General features: G+C 39.9%; 1 protein-coding gene and 1 long non-coding RNA gene across 5 annotated transcripts in view; one reads left to right on the top strand and one right to left on the bottom strand.

The window, feature by feature from the left end:
* Positions 1 to 19,627, bottom strand: part of LOC143863989 (secoisolariciresinol dehydrogenase-like) — a 38,632-nt gene extending 19,005 nt beyond the window's left edge. The window contains exons 1-2 of the mRNA XM_077374800.1: positions 19,590 to 19,627; positions 14,894 to 15,164 (exon numbers count right to left, since the gene is read on the bottom strand). Of these exons, the coding sequence (XP_077230915.1) occupies positions 14,894 to 15,164; positions 19,590 to 19,627 (309 nt within the window). The remainder of the gene's footprint in view (positions 1 to 14,893; positions 15,165 to 19,589) is intronic.
* Positions 1 to 20,188, top strand: part of LOC143863925 (uncharacterized) — a 48,310-nt gene that overhangs the window by 25,229 nt on the left and 2,893 nt on the right. The window lies entirely within an intron of this gene.

Below are 20,188 nucleotides of genomic sequence, written 5' to 3'. Positions count from 1 at the left end.
GTTAGGAATTTCTCCTAGATAGAGAGTTTTAGAGTTAGGTTTTTCTTTTGATAGGTTGTTTGATTGATTGTTTGTTGTGTGCTTGTTTTAGAGTTAGGGGTCTGTCCTAGAGTTATAGGAGCGCCTCCGTCCGGTCAGTCGGCGATCCACATCGCCGAGTGATGACTAGAATAGGATACGCTAGTCCACCCTTTGTTTTCCTTAGGAAACACAGCCTAGTTACACATAGGTTGTAGGAACCACCTGCATTAGCTTAGGGCTAATCTGCATTTAGTTAGGGCATATAGGGTGTCCTAAAATTCACCATTCACTGGAATTTAAATAATTGTACAAGAAACTTTAATAACTAGTCCGGTCTTTTAGATCGAGTCTAGGATAGAGGTCTAGGTGTCTTAGGCATCCTAGCTTAGAATAGGCGCGAAGAACTACGTTGCCTTGATTCCCGTGGAGGCGGGGATACGTAGGCTTCTTTGGATGAATACCAGACCATCCGAAGACTCGGGCTAATAATTTAGAGTCTTAGGATTTGTTGTATTGTTATTATATGTTTTCATGTGTTTTTCTTACTTTCTAGTACTGATCCTATACCTTTTAGCTATAGCTTGCATGTGTTTGCACATCAGAACTTAGACACCTATTAGGCATGTCACTCATAACCTAGCTATGCTTAGGTGACACATCTTTCATTTTATTTTATGTGTGCTTATTATTTTATCCTCAGAAAATGCATGCTTAGGTAGACGAATCCTGAGGATTGTTCCCATTTCACATGATTTTTACCCAAACTTCTTTGGAGTTAATGAAAATGGCATAAGAGACCAAGTGCTTGCACTCGAACGAATTGGGGGTGCTCTCAGACTTTCCCATTCGTAATCAGGCACGAACCCATATATATTTCTGGTTATCCATTGCACAGAGGATTTGATTTTAGGGTTCCATGGCATATCCATGGATGGCGACTCTGAGTTTATTTCAGGTATGTCTCGGTTTCGAGCCTTGGCTCCGGATCGAGACATATCTCTTTCTTTTTACATCGCCACTCGTGCTATGCTATGAGGGTGGCATCCGTTTCAAGAGTTCCTTGGTAGAGCTCTCCTTCACACGTGGATGATCCAGAGAGGGTGTTAGGGACCCGTTCCCTCGCCGCTATCTCGGATCGGGGTCCACAGGCTGACGACTCTGCTGGGGAGTTTTTGAAACATTGCCTAACTCTATAAAAATGCCATTTTTACTAACTTTGGAGAAATTTGGGATTAAATCATTTTAAATGGGAACTCTATCGTTAGAATCCAGGGGCACCAGATAGGTGCATAATTAAAACAAGGGATTCACACACTGCATACCATATGTTATTATATTGTTTATTCTCTACATTTTCATTGATTTTCATTATTCTTGGCTCTACGAAAATAGATACAGTGCGTGCCAGACTGGGAGTTCATTACCCTGACGGGACTGTTGTATCTATTTTCAAGCTATGCGCCGGTGCTGCAGCCGTAGACATTGGGCGTACTTTTGTCTACAGCAGCCGATGAGCAATGAAGCATACTATGTATAACATGGGGCGTACTTGTGTTATACATGTTAAGTATGTTTCATACGCATGATACCCATTAGATTTAGTCCGGAGCCTTACTTTGTTTTATATATTATGTATATACTTACTGGCCTAGTGAAATCCAACTAGGAAGTACCTGTGTTTATATACATCTGTATTGCATTCATATAGGGTCGAACGTGTGTTGCTTACACATGTGGAGCCTAGAGTTAGGAGCTTTGCCCCATTTGTAGACTAGGGTAGCTCATTTTATATGGCTACAACATGGTCCTAGTACACTCATCAGTCTGTCTTGAGTCGACATTTTCTTGACTCCGCTAGATTAGAATTAGGGCTGGTGTCCCTGGTTAGGATTTGTGTGTATGTGTATATACTTATAAATACTGATTATGTATATTAGGGTTCTCCTCTTAGTTAGAGTTCCTTATTCATTTCAATTGGTTATATCCATTCGTTATTCAGATATAGATCTAGTCAATGGCTTTTGCTTGCCATATCCTTGACCTGGTTTTGTCCTTTGATCTGTTGATTATAGGATTTGACCCGTTGTCATATATGCTCTCACCTTTGGTCGGTCCTTCATTTGGTCACCTTTCTCTGGTAACCATATTCCGAGTTTATCCTACCACCGTTGTTCATATACCTTTAGTTGAGTTGTGGGAATCCTTTGTCTAGCCGTTATGCTGCCGGATTTTATCCAGAATATTTTGAGCATGACCGCTATCTCTTAGAGTTAGGAAAGCCATGAGTTTACCCTACCTTACTTCCTTGTTTAGCGTCGTTATGCTGCCGAATTTGGTCCAGAACATTTTGAGCATAACCGCTATTTCTTAGAATTAGGAAAACCATGAGTTTGCCTTACCTTGACTTCCTTGTATAGCCGTTGTGCTGCCGAATTTTTCGCAACACATGTTGAGCATGATTGCTATCCTTTGGAGTCAGTCTACTTTGTCTTGATTCCCATATATACATGGCTCAGTAAGATTAGATCCTTACCTGTGTTATCTTGAGATCTGGCCGATAGCTCGGTTGCTGTCCTTATGACCATGGTCTATCATTTCTGATCATATTGATCATATAGTTGTTGATATCCATCATTCAGATTTTAGATCTGGTCCTTGACCCTACTTTTGTCATTCTTATGGCCATGGTTTATTATCTGAGCCATTGATTTTTCATTGATCCATGTTTACCTATCATATATCTTTTACCCTTGGATCATATCGAAATCATTGATGAAAAAGTTTGATCTTACCGGTATTCTTTGAGTGCATGATCATTGCTGAGATCGAAACTTATTTTGATTAGGGATATTTATCGTTCCTGACTCTTTCGCATAAAAATAGAGCAGTTATACCCAAAGAACACCTTAAGGAGTAGATTGAGGATTCTTTCCAAATTAACATGCCCATTGATGTGCTCAAGATTACTCTATCTCTATTTGTCTAGAATTTTTTTATCCCGGGACCATTGATCTAGTGTGTGCACTTCCAATTCAAAAGTCTGGGTTCAGCAAATGACTGTCTATCCATAAGACTAACCATTTCCAAACTCTTTTGATTCAGGTAGCCTTTTGCTTCGCTTATTCTACCAGATATAGTCTTCACCTGTTTCGCCCGGTCTTTACTAAATGACTGAATCTGAGGAAGTGTTAATGAAGATAAGAGACATGTTGAAAACCCTCTGCACGGAGGTAACAGGGATGAAAGAAGACATGACCCATTTGAAAATTCAAGCAAAAGAGAAGTTACCAGTTTCTGAGAATCTGATTATCCCGGACCCTTCAATGATTACAAGTTCAAGTCAGCTTGTGAAGTTATCAGTAGATGTTGATGATGCATTGCGTGCCGAAGAGAAGTGTAGCAGAAATATGACCCAGGTGGATAAAGGAAAATCATTGTTAGAAGAACTCGGGCTGTTAGACCTTAATAATGAGGATACAAGAGTTCAGAACGAAAAGGAGCTTGACCTTCACGACTCCATATTTTTCCCAGATGTCACCCTCCCTCCTGAATTTGAGATTCCAGAGTTCGACGAATATGATGGGATAGGATGTCCAAAGAGACATTTGATATTATTCATTACTCTTTTAGAAGGTCAAGGATTATTTCCAAACCAGATGGCATTGCTATTCCCACTCTCTTTAACTGGGATGGCTAGGAAATGGTACGGCAGTTTGAACCCAAGGGAGATTAACAGCCTGAAAGATGTAGTTGAGAGGTTCCTTGATCATTTTTCCTCGGGAAATATAAATGAGTTCTTTAATGGCAGGCAAGAATCACTCAAGCAGAAACGGAGTAAGATGTTTGAAACAGGAATTGGTTTTTCAGAAGGAAAGAAATACCTCAATGCTTCGAAGGACATGAATTACATTGGAACTTCTCATCAGCCGCTAAACAAACCCCTTGTTCTGAAAGAGGAATCAACTAGGAAGCACAGAAGAGAATTCACAAAATTACCCTGTACATATGAAGCTGCTGTAAGGGAGTTGGTCAGAATCAGAAAATTCATTTTACCTTCCCGTTTAAGCCCTTTGAAAAACTCAGAGAAGCATAGTAGTAAGAGATATTGTTTATATCACCAGTGTTTTGATCATGATACCAATTATTGTGAGGTGTTGAAGCATAAGATCCAGAATGTAATAGACAATGACCCTCATGTTATCCATGAACTCAGTTTCATTCAGAAACCCAGGCCAAAACCTGCATCAAAGCCTGCGCCGAAAAGTGATCCACCTATTCCGATAACTGACAAAGATAAGTTTATCTTGTCTTTCACAAAGCCAGTCATTCCTGCTTCCATTACTCCAGGGCCAAGTGAACCTAAGCGTACTCCATATGTTTTGAGATTTGAAAATGATGAGCTCATTCAGTGGCAGGCAGAATCCGCTGTTCTTGCTCATACCTCAGCGCCGAGTGACAATAAGGCTTTAAAAGGAAAAGAGCTGATGATTGAGAATCAGAAGGAGTTAAGCATAACTAAGAAGACTCCGCCTATGCCAGAGAATGAAAATCAGTACAAGCCAGGTCATCCGGACTTGGTGGGATTGCCCTTTCCGAAATTCCTACTTCGGGATCGAACTCAGTAGCTGTCATCATGATGGAGGAAGACGGGTTACCTGTAAACTTTCAGTGCTAGTTTCTTGTTTATGAAGCGTCCAGTTTTTTTTTTTTTTTTTTTTTTTTTTTGAAGTATGTTTTTTTTGTCGAGTCTATGCCAACTCTTGCTTCAAAGTTGGTAAGTCTAGCAGTGTCATTAATAATTCAGAATATGTAGTGTTTGTCAGTCGTCTTATTGAGTCAATGTCCAGTCTTTTGTTAAGTTCAATGTAGAGCCCGTTGAGGCGCGTCAAAAGTTACTGATGTACTTACAGTTTGCAATTCAATAAAATTGTTTGTTTTGTATCTTTGATATTCTTATGATTCACTCTTGGATCTAATGTTTAAAATAACTAAAGACACCCGACACCCTTCTCGGATGAGAATGCAGACGAAATTTCTCTCAAGATCTGAAAAATGGTCAAATGAGATGAAGAGCGTCTAGCATAGCCACTTGAAGAAGAAATCGAAGCCATTGATAGTGGTATCGAAATCTGAAACTCGGGAAGGATGGATTGGCAAAACTTTATCTCCCGAAGAGAGCGAGGAATTGATAAACCTGTTTATAGGGGTTTGAGGTAGTCTTGCTGGATCCTATAAGGATAAACCGGGTGAATGCCGGGGTATGGTGCAAAGCAAGACTCCATTTGTTTGAGACATAGGGTCAAAGAGCAAAATTCAAGAGAGATGGACATTGGACATCCTGTGGAGCTGATGAAAAATTGAGAGAAGACTTTCTTAAAATGAAGTCATAGATTTGAGCCCTAAAAGAACAATTGGGCTGTATATTTTCATTATGATTTTGAGGTGGAATATTAAAAAAAAAAAGGACATTTTTTAATGTTTAGAATATGAGAGAAAGACAAAGAGAAGGGAATGTGTCCATATGACAATTCTTTTGGAATATCAAAGACCCAGATGATGGAGTCAATGAGATAAATCGCAGATGAGAATCGTCTTTACTATTTGGAGACAATTGAAAGTTGAAGAATCTTGAGCATGAATTCAAGATCTCGAGAAGAGAATGGAGCACCATGGTTAAAGTCTTGCCAGAAAACCGCCAGACTCCTCGATAAAAATATTCAAAGTCTTTGAACCTTAAGCAAAAGAGCTTGTGCACCAAAACACCAGAAGGTCATCCTTGGACGTTTGAGCCTTTATAGCCAAAATCCTAACGTTTAAAAATTCGTTTGTAAACCCTTTGGGCCAAAAATTCAAATCAAACCATTTTTTTTTAACCACATTATAAACCAGGGGCATTTTTTTTTATGAGTTTGAACTACGTTCTGACCTGATCCCCATCTCTTCAGGGGTACGTAGGCAGTCTGATTAATTCAGATTCGGTCAACCTTGGGGATAAAAGCTAAATCATTCCCCTTTTAAAATTTTGAAGCTTAAAAGCTAAACCATTCTTTGTAAACCCTAAAGCGAACTACGCGGACCTGATCCTCCATTTTTGGGGTACGTAGGTAGTCTGGCAAGACCAGATTCGGTTCACAAATCGTTTGAGCTTTTGATATCTAACCATTTTGAACCCAAGACCACCTAGAAAGTCCTTCTGGTGAAACAAGCAAAGGTTCAAGGCGAATAAAAAAAAAAACAGAAAGAAATGAAAAGAACGAGAGTCTGAAGACCCACTAGGTTAAAAACCCGAAAGGGCGGCCTAGAGAAAAATGAGAACCATTTTCTTGCTAAGTCTACAACCAAAGGAGTTGGCTTATGCAAAATGAGGGTAGCGGTCTACTGGATTGAAAACTTGAAGAGGCAATTCAGTCAGAGGCGAAGACTTCTCAAAAAGTGAGCTGATAAGACATGGAAGGAGTTCCTCGATTATGGAGAACTCTGAAGTTTGAGTAGTATGAGAATTCCAGGCAAAAGCTGAAGCAAATGGTTTGCTAGACCAGAAATCTGGAATGCAATAATCATGAGTTCCCACTAGAGGAGATTCGAAGAGATGAAGAAGCAATCACTATACAGGGCAGGATCTTGGAATCCAAGTAGTGTCAGTGAGACTTACTTTGACACCTTTCTAAACTAGGGGCATTAAGACTAAGCAACCCGAAGGGGGTAATAACCATGACGAAAATCCTGATGGAGGAAATTAGTGCCTCTTGACATGGTTTTCGAAATTATTTTAAGGGTGGCTAGCTTATCATAACAAAATAACACATTAGATCTAAGGGTGAATCAAAAGTGAGTCAAGTCCCTTGAATAATCTGCATCTTCTTTGTTGAGTCCTTAGAAGTCTATTTTTCATTGATATTCATTTTCTTCTAAAGTCCATAGTGTATGGCACTGGAAAAAACGGGTGTATACCTTCTGAAATGCGAAGAAAATTCAAAGTAGATCCTGGTTTATGAATCAAGGAAGAGACAAGTCACATTTTGTTCAAACTTGTCAGAGACATCAAAGCCTCAAGCATTGAGCAAAAGGAAGATTGTTTACATTCAGCCTTTGTGGAGATGGTTTTACCCATATACCAGAGAAAGAACTCATGCAAACTCTGCTTTCTTAAGACCTTGTCATGGAAGTGCATCATACTAGGGGCATCTTTTATGACTTGCGTCATAAAAGATATTACACAATGATAACTGAGATATCTATTCTTAGCCAATAGAAACCAGAGAAGCTTGAGCATACTCTTTGAGTTGAATTCCTTGATCAAATTGTACCTTCAGGAGTCAGTTTCAGAAACTTCAATTCCCAGCGGAGTATAGAATCTACTCCTGCATCCTTCAAACCTCATCAGAATGCTTTTCACCTGTTAAAGAGAGTCAACACCTAAAAATCTCATCAATCTACTTGAGTTTTGCTTTCAGCAAAGATCGTGCACTCTTAGTTATTCTCGGTAAGAGATGACTGGCCCATTAGTGAATTTGATCATAGATGATAAATTCTTCATTCCTTTTGAAAGATTTTCGATATATCTCCTTGGCTCCTAGCTTTGCTATGTTATAGCCATTGTTTCTTCTCTCGACCTCTAACTTTGTTATGTCAGGTGTTTTCTGGCTCTCGATTCCAGGATAAAAGCTCGATGTATCTCCTTGGCTCCTAGCTTTGCTATGTTATAGCCATTGTTTCTTCCCTCGACCTCTAACTTTGTTATGTTAGGTGTTTTCTGGCTCTCGATTCCAGGATAAAAACTCGATGTATCTCCTTGGCTCCTAGTTTTGCTATGTTATAGCCATTGTTTCTCCCCTCGACCTCTAACTTTGTTATGTCAAGTGTTTTCTGGCTCTCAATTCCAGGATAAAAACTCGATGTATCTCCTTGGCTCCTAGCTTTGCTATGTTATAGCCATTGTTTCTCCCCTTGACCTCTAACTTTGTTATGTCAGGTGTTTTCTGGCTCTCGATTCCAGGATAAAAACTCGATGTATCTCCTTGGCTCCTAGCTTTGCTATGTTATAGCCATTGTTTCTCCCCTCGACCTCTAACTTTGTTATGTCAGGTGTTTTCTGGCTCTCGATTCCAGGATAAAAACTCGATGTATCTCCTTGGCTCCTAGCTTTGCTATGTTATAGCCATTGTTTCTTCCCTCGACCTCTAACTTTGTTATGTCAGGTTTTTTCTGGCTCTCGATTCCAGGATAAAAACTTGATGTATCTCCTTGGCTCCTAGCTTTGCTATGTTATAGCCATTGTTTCTTCTCTCGACCTCTAACTTTGTTATGTCAGGTGTTTTCTGGCTCTCGATTTCAGGATAAAAACTCGATGTATCTCCTTGGCTCCTAGCTTTGCTATGTTATAGCCATTGTTTCTCCCCTCGACCTCTAACTTTGTTATGTCAGGTATTTTCTGGCTCTCGATTCCAGGATAAAAACTCGATGTATCTCCTTGGCTCCTAGCTTTGCTATGTTATAGCCATTGTTTCTTCCTTCGACCTCTAACTTTGTTATGTCAGGTGTTTTCTGGCTATCGACTCTAGGATAAAAACTCGATGTATCTCCTTGCTCCTAGCTTTGTATTGTTATAGACTTTGTTTCTTCCCTCGACCTCTAACTTTGTTATGTCGGGTGTTTTCTGGCTGTCGATTCCAGGATAAAAACTCGGTGGTAAAAAAAAAAAAAGTAAACTCTTTGACTGTTTGGATTTATGCTTGTCTTAGACAAGTTACTTTGTGGTTTCTAAAAAAAAATGAAAACTCTTTGAGTGATTGGAATGATTTGTTTGTTTGTTTGGTTGGTGCTCTTTGAGCAATTGTTATGTTTACTTTGGCTTAGCCTGATAAAAAAGGAAGAAGAAGTGTTTGTGTTTTTGTAATCGTTCGTTCGTTTTTTGTTAACTAGTTTAGATAGTTGAGTCATGAGTATTAGGGAGAGACTATCTCTTTGAGTTGTCTTAGTTGCCGAGTTAAGAGTCGGTGAGAGGCTATCTCCCTATTGTTGGTAGAGTTTTATCTTTGTGAATATCGTTTCAAAACTGAAAACCCAAAAATTTGCTTTGCTTTCGGGTCAGTCAAAATGTGTCGTCTGTTCAGCTTTGCCATTCGCGTGACAAGCACGCTCTGCCAAAGAGGGGCATCTGTAGACACCCCATTTTGACCGGACCCAAATTCGTAGTGTTGATGTGAAACCTTGTCAAATCAGTGAGCTGGGGTCCCAAATTGAACGCTAGGGTAGCTTAAGGTCTCCCGTAGGTCTCCGTAAAATTTCGTCGAGATCCGGGGGCGTTTGCTCAGTGAACGAGCCAGGAGAATGAGCGCAATGCGAATCCAAAAGGAGGGTGATTCATCTGAAAAGGGGGGCTGCCCATGAAAAAAAAGGGAGGTAAATATATCATTTATGTGTAAAGGGGGGTGCATAATTTCGTCCGAGCCGCGCTTGATTCGCGCGCCCATCAACATTTGTGCGCCCATCAAATGGGTAGTGCGGATATCAGCGCCCTTATTTTTAATATAAAAAAAAATCGCGAAGAACAGAGGGGAGGAGGAGAGATTTCCCATTTTCGTTGAAAATTTGGAAAGAGAGGAAGAACGAAAGAAAAATTGGAAAAGGGGTTTTCCATTTTTTTTTCTTCCCCGATCTCCTTGCCGGAGCTTCGTTTCAAATCCCACCACCACCTCCACTTCTTCTTCTTCTTCTATTTCCTTCACCGCCACCTCTCCCACCTCCAAGCTCTGGCCGATCATGGCTAGATTCCAGGATCTGAGATCTGAAATCTCATATCTGAAATTTGAAATCTCAGATCTGAGATCTCAGATCTGAGAAGAGAGAGAGAGAGAGAGAGAGAGAGAGAGAGAGAGAAAGAGAGCTCGCCGGCCATCTCCTTTTCTCCGGCCCCACCATCTTCTCCCCTACCGGAATCCGGTAATCCCATCGCCGCCGGCCACCACAAGCCACCGGAATCTAAGCTGTCACCATTTCCAACCTCCATCTGCAACCTCTACCATCACCAGCCACCTCCGACCACCAGCAACCCCACCTTCTTCTTCTCTGCAAAACCCCAAAACCCCAAACCCCTTTCATTTTCCCCTAAGATCTGTTGCTACCTCCGATCCAATCCCCACCACCCGATCCTATCTCCACCACCACTAGCTACCCCTTCATCCATCTCAGCCACCAAAGCTCCTCCGCTACCACCCCATCTCACCCCTTTCCCATTACCACCACCGGTCAACACCACCCTCTTTTTCTTTTTCTTCTTCCGATTTCTACTTCTACCACCATTAGCCGTCGGTCACCTCCACCCCCATTTTCTCCTACCAAATTGTTGGAATCCGGTGAACCGCCCCCTTTCTCCGATGAAGGCTCATTAGCCATTTGCGCTTGGTGCCAACAAACCAGGTTAGGCCGATGTTCTGCATTCTTTTTTTTTATTTTCTGTCTTTCCATCCCAGCATGTGTAATTTTTGGCATTGATTGGTCATGCAATTTTGCTTTTCTTTTGGGAAGGCTGGAAGCTCCTGGTTGCCTATACAAAATTGTTCTGTATTCTGTTGTGATATTTTTGTTTTCATTTCGCTTCCACTATTGGGTATCTGTTCCCATGGTAACCAGGAGTCCCTTTTATTTTGTTGGTGAAATTTTGTCGGCTATTTGACACTCTTGTATAATTCAGTTACACTTTGGTCATTCCAACACACGGCAAATTGAACAATATTCTGGTTCCACAGAGGCTGCTGTCATGTTCTTACGCAAGTGCCTCTCTGTTTTTTTTTGTTTGTTTTCCTAGAGAGCAATGTATCCAGAACAGTATGTGTAATCAAGTTTAAAATACTATTAGCTTTCCTAAAAAAATAAACTGCTTTATCAATCTTTTCTTTTCCAACTTTGTTATGTTTCCTTTTCTTGTTGCTTATTGATTGTGCCCTTCTATCTTCTCTAAAGTTTTATATCTAGCACAGTTTTGTCTGTTCCGGGGCATTGATTCTAGGGCAATGATAAGGTTACTTGGAGCCCATCTTTGTGTTTTGCGGCTCACTGTTTTTTTTGCATCAAAATTTATAAAAATCAGAAATATCATTTGATGCATTTGTATAATCTGTTAAAAATTTTAATATTCTTCTCTTGTACTAAGCTTTGAGTTAGGGTTTGAAGACGGTAATAAATGGTGTTCAGGTGAGATTATCTCAAAGCTTATTATACCCATTCCTTTTTATTTTAAATTGTTTAGGGAAGAAGGAGATCAGATGACTACTCTATTCGATATTATCGACATGAGTACTGTCTGATCTCAAGGCAGGATTAGAAATATTATCATGTGTATTATGATATCAGATGATTACTTTAGCATCATCTGATTTCATCCCCATATTGGGGTGGTGTTTGTGGTTGGTTTTGAAGTGTTTGATATTGTTTTTACTTCATTAGGCTACCCAGCGGCTGGTCTGGGCTAATTAATTCCCTTTTAAATAAATTGTTTAATGGAAGAAGGAAATCAGATGATTTGCACTATTCGATGTCCTTGACACGAATATCGTCTGATTTCAAGGCGGTTTGTAAAAATATTATATGTGTAGGAAATCAGATGATTACTTTGGCATCATCTGATTTCATTGGAGTCCCCGTATTTGGGTTTGTGGTTGGCTTTGGAGTGTTTAGTATTGTTTTACTTCATTAGGCTACCCAGCGGCTGGTCTGGGATAATTAATGTTGTTTATCATGCTATGATTGCTATTATTATTGTTTATCATTTTTGGCTTAACCTCAAGAAGGTTGCTTTGATTTTGATAAATGGTGTACCTATAGGAGGCATGCCTTGCCTCATTTAGAGAGCCTTTGAATCATTCGTTTGTGTGGTGATGTTATCGGGGGAGTCTTTGACTCATTTGATCTTTATTGATGTTATTAGGGAGTCATCTGTCTTGGCTTTGTAAGTAATTAGCCTTTAGAAGGCCTGCTTGGCCTCATTTGTAGAATCCTCTTTGAGGTTGCACCTCAATTATACCTCTGTTAATTAGAGACCAATTTGGTCAATTAGTTGTCTTCGCCTTGCTTACCCCTTGCAAGGGCAATGATAAGGTTAGTTGGAGCCCATCTTTGTGTGTGTTTGGGAGACCCACCCGGTCTCATTCTCTCGCTAGTTCTCCTCTTTGTGCGTCGTTTGGTTTTTGGGAGAACACCCTACTCGGCTTGGCTTCATACTCCTACCCTTATGGGGTACTGGGCGCACATTTGTTGCACCCTAGGGCTAAGTAGCTATCCGGCCTGGCTGGGTGTTTTACCTCTGCCAAATGTGCACAAATTCTTATTCCTTTTTTACTTGTGAGCTTCTCCTTATTCGATAGTCCATTCCCATAGGAGTCAGCCCTTGATTAGAGAGTCTTTGACTCATTGATCCTTTAGATGGTGTTATTAGAGAGTCTTTGACTCATTCGCCTTTTAGGTGGTGTTATAGGAGAGTCTTTGACTCATTTGCCTTTTAGGTGATGTTATAGGAGAGTCTTTGACTGTTTGTCTTTCAGGTGGTGTTATTAAAGAGTTTTTGACTCAATCTTTCTCTTATTGGTTTTTCTAGAGAGTCTTTGACTCATTTATCTTTTAGTTGGTATTAGTGGAGTCTTTGACTCGTGTTCCTTTTCTTTTAGAGAGTCTTTGACTCATTTATCCTTTAGTTGGTGTTTTTTGGAGTCTTTGACTCGTATTTCCATTTCTTTTGGAGAGTCTTTGACTCATTTATCCTTTAGTTCGTGTTTTAGAGTCTTTGACTCGCATTCCTTTTCTTTTAGAGTCTTTGACTCATTTATCCTTTAGTCGGTGTTATTGTAGTCTTTGACTCATGTTTCCATTTCTTTTAGAGAGTCTTGGACTCATTTATCCTTTAGTTGGTTGGTTTAGAGTCTTTGACTCGCGCTCCGTTTCTTTTAGAGAGTCTTTGACTCATTTATCCTTTAGTTGGTGTTTGTAGGAGTCTTTGACTCGTGTTTCCATTTCTTTCAGAGAGTCTTTGACTCACTTATCTTTTAGTTGTTGTTTTTGGGAGTCTTTGACTCATGTTTCCGTTTCTTTTAGAGAGTCTTTGACCCATTTATCCTTAGCTGGTGTTATTAGAGTCTTTGACTCGTGTTCCTTTTCTTTTAGAGAGTCTTTGACTCATTTGCAGTGTTATTGGAGTCTTTGACTCATTTATCATTTAGTTGCTTTTATTAGAGTCTTTGACTCATTTATCCTTCAGTTGCTCTTATTAGAGAGTCTTTGACTCGGTTGCTTCCTTTGTGCTGTTATTAGAGAGTCTTTGACTCATTTGCTCTTATAATGGTATTATTAGAGCATAGCCCTTATTCACCCTACGGTTTGGCCCTAGGGTTTTGCTTTGTATATTCCCTCCGGTCTTTGGCCAAAAGGGTGAAAATATCAGAAATTTTAAAATCCATAAGCATTGAAATCATTAAAAATCTCAAAAACATTAGAAACTTAAAACATAAAAAATAGTTGATTTGCTGTAAGTGTTTGTTAGTTTGAGAGTTCGTTTCGAACTACGTTGACTTGATCCTCTTCCGAGGTACGTAGTGCAGCTTGGGATTTATATCCCAAGTCCAGCCAAACTTTTGTAAATAGCATTTTTTTTTTTAAATCTTTTGAATAAGCAACCTTTAAAACTTTGTTTTCAAAAGATCTTCCTCTAGAGTTAGGAATTTCTCCTAGATAGAGAGTTTTAGAGTTAGGTTTTTCTTTTGATAGGTTGTTTGATTGATTGTTTGTTGTGTGCTTGTTTTAGAGTTAGGGGTCTGTCCTAGAGTTATAGGAGCGCCTCCGTCCGATCAGTCGGCGATCCACATCGCCGAGTGATGACTAGAATAGGATACGCTAGTCCACCCTTTGTTTTCCTTAGGAAACACAGCCTAGTTACACATAGGTTGTAGGAACCACCTGCATTAGCTTAGGGCTAATCTGCATTTAGTTAGGGCATATAGGGTGTCCTAAAATCCACCATTCACTGGAATTTAAATAATTGTACAAGAAACTTTAATAACTAGTCCGGTCTTTTAGATCGAGTCTAGGATAGAGGTCTAGGTGTCTTAGGCATCCTAGCTTAGAATAGGCGCGGAGAACTATGTTGCCTTGATTCCCGTGGAGGCGGGGATACGTAGGCTTCTTTGGATGAATACCAGACCATCCGAAGACTCGGGCTAATAATTTAGAGTCTTAGGATTTGTTGTATTGTTATTATATGTTTTCATGTGTTTTTCTTACTTTCTAGTACTGATCCTATACCTTTTAGCTATAGCTTGCATGTGTTTGCACATCAGAACTTAGACACCTATTAGGCATGTCACTCATAACCTAGCTATGCTTAGGTGACACATCTTTCATTTTATTTTATGTGTGCTTATTATTTTATCCTCAGGAAATGCATGCTTAGGTAGACGAATCCTGAGGATTGTTCCCATTTCACATGATGATTTTTACCCAAACTTCTTTGGAGTTAATGAAAATGGCATAAGAGACCAAGTGCTTGCACTCGAACGAATTGGGGGTGCTCTCAGACCTTCCCCATTCGTAATCAGGCACGAACCCATATATATTTCTGGTTATCCATTGCACAGAGGATTTGATTTTAGGGTTCCATGGCATATCCATGAATGGCGACTCTAAGTTTATTTCAGGTATGTCTCGGTTTCGAGCCTTGGCTCCGGATCGAGACATATCTCTTTCTTTTTACATCGCCACTCGTGCTATGCTATGAGGGTGGCTTCCGTTTCGAGAGTTCCTTGGTAGAGCTCTCCTTCACACGTGGATGATCCAAAGAGGGTGTTAGGGACCCGTTCCCTCACCGCTATCTCGGATCGGGGTCCACAGCGTCTAAGGTGCCCGCATTGTTGAACATTATGTCGAGCTTCCCATACCTGGTTACAACACCGTCGATAGCATTTCGGACCTGTTCTTCGTCTGAGACATCACAGTGGATGAAGGAATCGGGGGAGGCGAGGTCTTTGCTAACTAATTGGCCCAATTCGTCTTGGACATCGGCTATGAACACTTTGGCACCGTGCTGGTGGAACAATTTGGCCGTGGATTTGCCGATCCCACTTGCTCCGCCGGTGATCAGTGCCACCTTACCTTCTAGTCTATAGATCAAAGTCAATAGGTTTTTTTTTGCTTTTAAATAATCAGCTTAAAGGAGCTAGTAACAACCCTAGTAGGGAAATATGTAAGCATTAAAGAAGAGAATACATGGGATTAACACTTTGTAAAAAGACAATAAGTGATTCTACTAAAATAAAATTATCATCAGAAGTGTTTTACTCCTGTCTCATTTTACTAGGGCATCTAAAGCCTATAGGAGGTTCTGAAATTCATCAAACATGGCAACTTTTGTGAGTTTTTCTTGGCAGGATTAAGAAAGAGCAATGCTAATGTCATTTCTCCAATCCATTGATGTTGTGAAGGGCGCATTGGTGGTGGCTTGATAGAAGAATATTATATTTCCCGAATATAATATGTAAAATAAAAGAAAATATGAGACACATTACAAATTGTATGGGGAAACGATGACATTAGGTTTTCGAAAAGATGATAAAATAGTAATTTTCAAACATAATTTGTCTATAGCAAAAAAATTATTTACATAGCGTCTACTGTTAGACCTACCGAGAATGTATTCTACAAAGGTGAATTTAAAGAGGATTGGCAATGGGGTTTTACCAATGTTTGATTTTTCTTTCGGAAAATGATCCAGAAATTCCGCTTTATTTCTGAAAATATGAGTGGCTTGTACGTTCAATTCTTTTTACTAATGGAGGGCTATGATCATCCTATGGAAAATAATTCTGGGACCCAACCTATTTATGTTCTGGCCCATCACATGGACAGTTTGGATCATCCTATAGTGTGGTCCATACAGTACATTTTGAAAAATACGGGACTACAAGGGCTTACACCGTATAAAACTTCTACTTTCTACTTACTATTCCAAAATATCAAAACAAAACAATGCATTTGGATGGTCAGAATCAGGCACTGGATTCGAGATTGGATTCCGATACACCCGATTTCAGCGTTCCCAGCTGCTCTCAAACAGGGAATAAGTATAGGGAAATGTTACCAACACAACCATATTTTGACTGTCTGTTCTTTAAATATTAGGTCGTGAGAGCTTTTTTGGGAAATGTAATAAGCTTTTGACAGCTGAAAAAATGGAAATGTCGGAAAAAAGTAAAAAGAAAGAGGAGGACGAAGGGGAAATTGGGGTCGAGTTGAGAAAAGTTGAGGTCAAGGCGAGAACTTTTCCCAGCTGATCCCCAACTTTTCCTGTCACGATCTGAAGTTTCCCAACATGAACCAAACTTTTCCCAACATGACTTGAGGTTTTCCTACTTTTACTTGACCCCAACTTTACTAAGTCGACATGAGCTTTTGCCGACACGACACAATTTTTTCTCGATATGACCCGAACTTTTCGGCTTAACCCCAACATTTCTCAACACGACCCGAAGTTTTCCCGACACGACCACAACTTTTCCTATTTGACACCAACATTTCCTTTTATTTTCTCCCCTTTTTTTCGTTCATTTTTCTAGTGTCGTCCCTTTTCCGCCATCATCTATTTTTTCTAGCATCGATTCTTATTTTTCCATATTCTTCCTCATATTTTCTTCTTCTTCATATTGTTCTTCCTCTTTTTCCCCCTCTTTACCTTCCTTTTATTTTTCTTCCACTTCTTCTTCTTCCTCTCCCTCTTTCTCTTCCTTCTGTTCTGAGTTGCAGCAATGATCGATGAAAAAAGATAGCAAATAAGAGAAGAAGAGGAAGAAGATGAAGAAGGAACCCTGTTAGAGAATATCAGGTATACGATCTGATTTTCTTTAACTTCTCCAAATGCTTAAGCTTTTGGAGTAATTGGAAGTTTCACAAACCCTTATTTGGAGAAGATGAAGAATAAAAATGGCATTATTCTCGTACATATAGACTTGATGGCAAAAGGGTCCTTTTTCTTGTACGGTGCCTGTTACGTGCAAAATAGAAACTCTTCGTTTTTCTTTTTTTTTCTTTTTTTATTATGTGTGGATAGCTAACGGCACATGATGTGTATGTGACGTGGGTTAGTGGAATAAGGTAGGATAAGTCTGCAGTTATCCTGTTATAGGATGTAGTTATCATGTAGGTGATGTGGTTGAGTGGGAGTAGATCTTTCTCCTATTTTCTTGTATTGAACGTGGGTTCACTTATTTCAAATTGAATGGAAGCAATCTGCCAGGGTATCGTTTTGAAACCCAACAAACACTTTGTGTTAACAGAGGCCAAGGTTTTCTCAATCAAACCTACATCTATTGTTATTCTTCGTAGTCGTTTGCTAACACCATAGGTACAACTAAGAACAAGAGAAACTCTCCCCAGTACGTACCATTGTGATATCAGAGCTCAGGCATGGACCAACGTGTGGAGCGATTAGAGCAAGCTATGGAGTCGCTTTCAAAAGGCCACCAAGACATGATGAATCGAATGGCGCAGATGTTCGAAAAATTGAACACACGTGTGGATCAAATCTCTAATTAATCTGCCAGGGAGACGGGGGAGACTTCTCATGCTCCTATGCGAATCAATGAAGATCAGGTTAATGGCAATGGTGGCCCTCTTCATCCTGTTCCACCAACTCATACACACCCAAATTTGTGAGGTTGGACTTTCCGTGTTTCAACGGTGGTGAAGATCCAACGAGTTGGTTATGTAGGGCAGAACAGTTTTTCCAATTTCATGAGACCACAGTGACAGAAAAAGTATCGTTGGCTTCCTTTCACCTTGAGGGTGACGCCCAACTATGGAACCAATTGCTGAAGCAAGAAATGAAGCTAGTTACTTGGGAAGAGTTCAAGGATGGGCTCCATTCTCGATATGGTCCAAGCCAATTCTTATATTTCTTTGGAGAACTCACCAAATTGGAGCAAACTAAATCGGTGCGAGCTTACCAAACCCAGTTCGAGAAGTTACTTGTGAAGGTCAGACATCTTCCCCAAGATCGTCAGGTCAGTTGTTTTGTTAGTGGGTTACGAGATTCTCGTAGAATTGACGTTCATGCCAATAGACCCACGACCTTATCTGGTGCTATCGGACTGATCCGCCAGTACGAGGCCCGTGATTTAACATAGCGTGCCATTCCAACGTCAGACACGACGTACCCGATCACAACCAACAGTGGTCCTATGCTTCCAATCCGACGGATGTAACCCACTGAGCTGCAAGAGAGACAGAATCAACGACCATGCTATAACTGTAATGAGAAGTTTGTCCCGGACATCGATGTAAGAAGTTGTTCCTAATAGAGGCATGCTACGAAGAAGAAGAAGAAGAAGAAGAAGAAGATGGCCTTGAGGAAAAGGCCGATTTCTAAGGGGGAGGAGATGTTACGTGCAAAATTGAAACTCTTTTTTTTTTTCTTTTTTTCTTTTATTATGTGTAGATAGCTAATGGCAAATGATGTGTATGTGACGTGTGTTAGTGGAATAAGGTAGGATAAGTCTGTAGTTATGTTGTTATAGGATGTAGTTATCATGTAGGTGATCTGGGTGAGTGGTAGTAAATCTTTCTCCTATTTTCTTGTATTGAACGTGGCTTCACTTATTTTAAATGGAATGGAAGCAATCTGCCAGGGTATCGTTTTGAAACCCAACAAACACTTTGTGTTAACAGAGGCCAAGGTTTCCTCAATCAAACCTACATCTACTGTTATTCTTCGTAGTTGTTTTCTAACACCATAGGTACAACTAAAAACAAGAGAAACTCTCCCCAGTACGTACCAGTGCCATCCATTAGTGAGAAGAATTTGAAAGTACAAGCCACCCATAGTTTCACAAAAAGCTTTCTTTCGATGGAGTAACCTTCACAAACTACTAATGGCACATAGCTAGTATAAAAAATGAAATTCTAGCAAACTCTTAAAAGGAAAGAATTGATGAGATGGAGAAGTTGATAGCCTAGAAAGCTTTAAAAAGGAAAGAGTTGATGTGTTGGGTGGTCCTACTTCGAGGTAATTACCGTAATACCCCTGGACAGGTGTCGGCCTGTTATAGGTTGATATTTTTATACCCCATCACAACCTATTTATGTTCTGGCCCATCACATGGACGGTTTGGATCATCCTATAGTGTGGTCCATACAGTACATTTTGAAAAATACGGGACTACAAGGGCTTACACCGTATAAAACTTCTACTTTCTACTTACTATTCCAAAATATCAAAACAAAACAATGCATTTGGATGGTCAGAATCAGGCACTGGATTCGAGATTGGATTCCGATACACCCGATTTCAGCGTTCCCAGCTGCTCTCAAACAGGGAATAAGTATAGGGAAATGTTACCAGCACAACCATATTTTGACTGTCTGTTCTTTAAATATTAGGTCGTGAGAGCTTTTTTGGGAAATGTAATAAGCTTTTGACAGCTCTTTAAATACTAAAAGACAAGATTGTCTGTGAAAATATCAAAATATGGTTGTGCTGATATCATTTCCCCAAGTATAACTTTCAAAAAATTTGGCAAAGAGGGGAAGATTACCTTCTAGCAATGGTAGGGAGAAGAGAGGTGCTTCCCATGGTTGAGGCCGTGTCACAACTGATGTATTTTGTGTTCAAAAGATTGCCTTTTATAGAAGAAGAAAACCTACTCTTGAATTGGTTACACGCACTACCATATGATTACTTTCGTGAGCGTGATCGACATTTTTCAAATAAAAATAATGTATTATTATGTACTAAATGTCAAGCCAAATTATCCACGTGAATCTTCTTCATTTTCTGAAAATGGATTTCCTTGCTTGTGAAAATATCATTTTCCAAGTAATGTCGTGGTAAATTTTGTACTGTATTGATGGCCCCACATTATACATTATAAATCTTCCGATCGGTGCCCCCCTACCTTGAAAATTCACAGTGATTGGATAATTATATTGTTGTGGGCCAGTGCTTTGAGATGGCACGATTTTATAGACCATCTAGTTGGTGGGCTCTTACCTTGCAAAAAGTCACATTAATAGATTGGAAAGAAACCCATAGAAAGTGAAAGTTGATCAAGAAGTTAGTAGGGTTAGGATGATCCTATGGGGCTGATTTTTTGTGGGCAGATTTGTGGACAAGCTGTGTTTGTCCATTTTTCCC

This window comes from Tasmannia lanceolata, unplaced genomic scaffold, assembly GCF_043159265.1.
Source record: "Tasmannia lanceolata isolate RefF3 unplaced genomic scaffold, GAP_Taslan_0.1 ptg000044l, whole genome shotgun sequence".
Taxonomy (NCBI): domain Eukaryota; kingdom Viridiplantae; phylum Streptophyta; class Magnoliopsida; order Canellales; family Winteraceae; genus Tasmannia; species Tasmannia lanceolata.
Note: the sequence above shows the minus strand (reverse complement) of the source record. Positions and strands in the feature narration are given on the sequence as shown.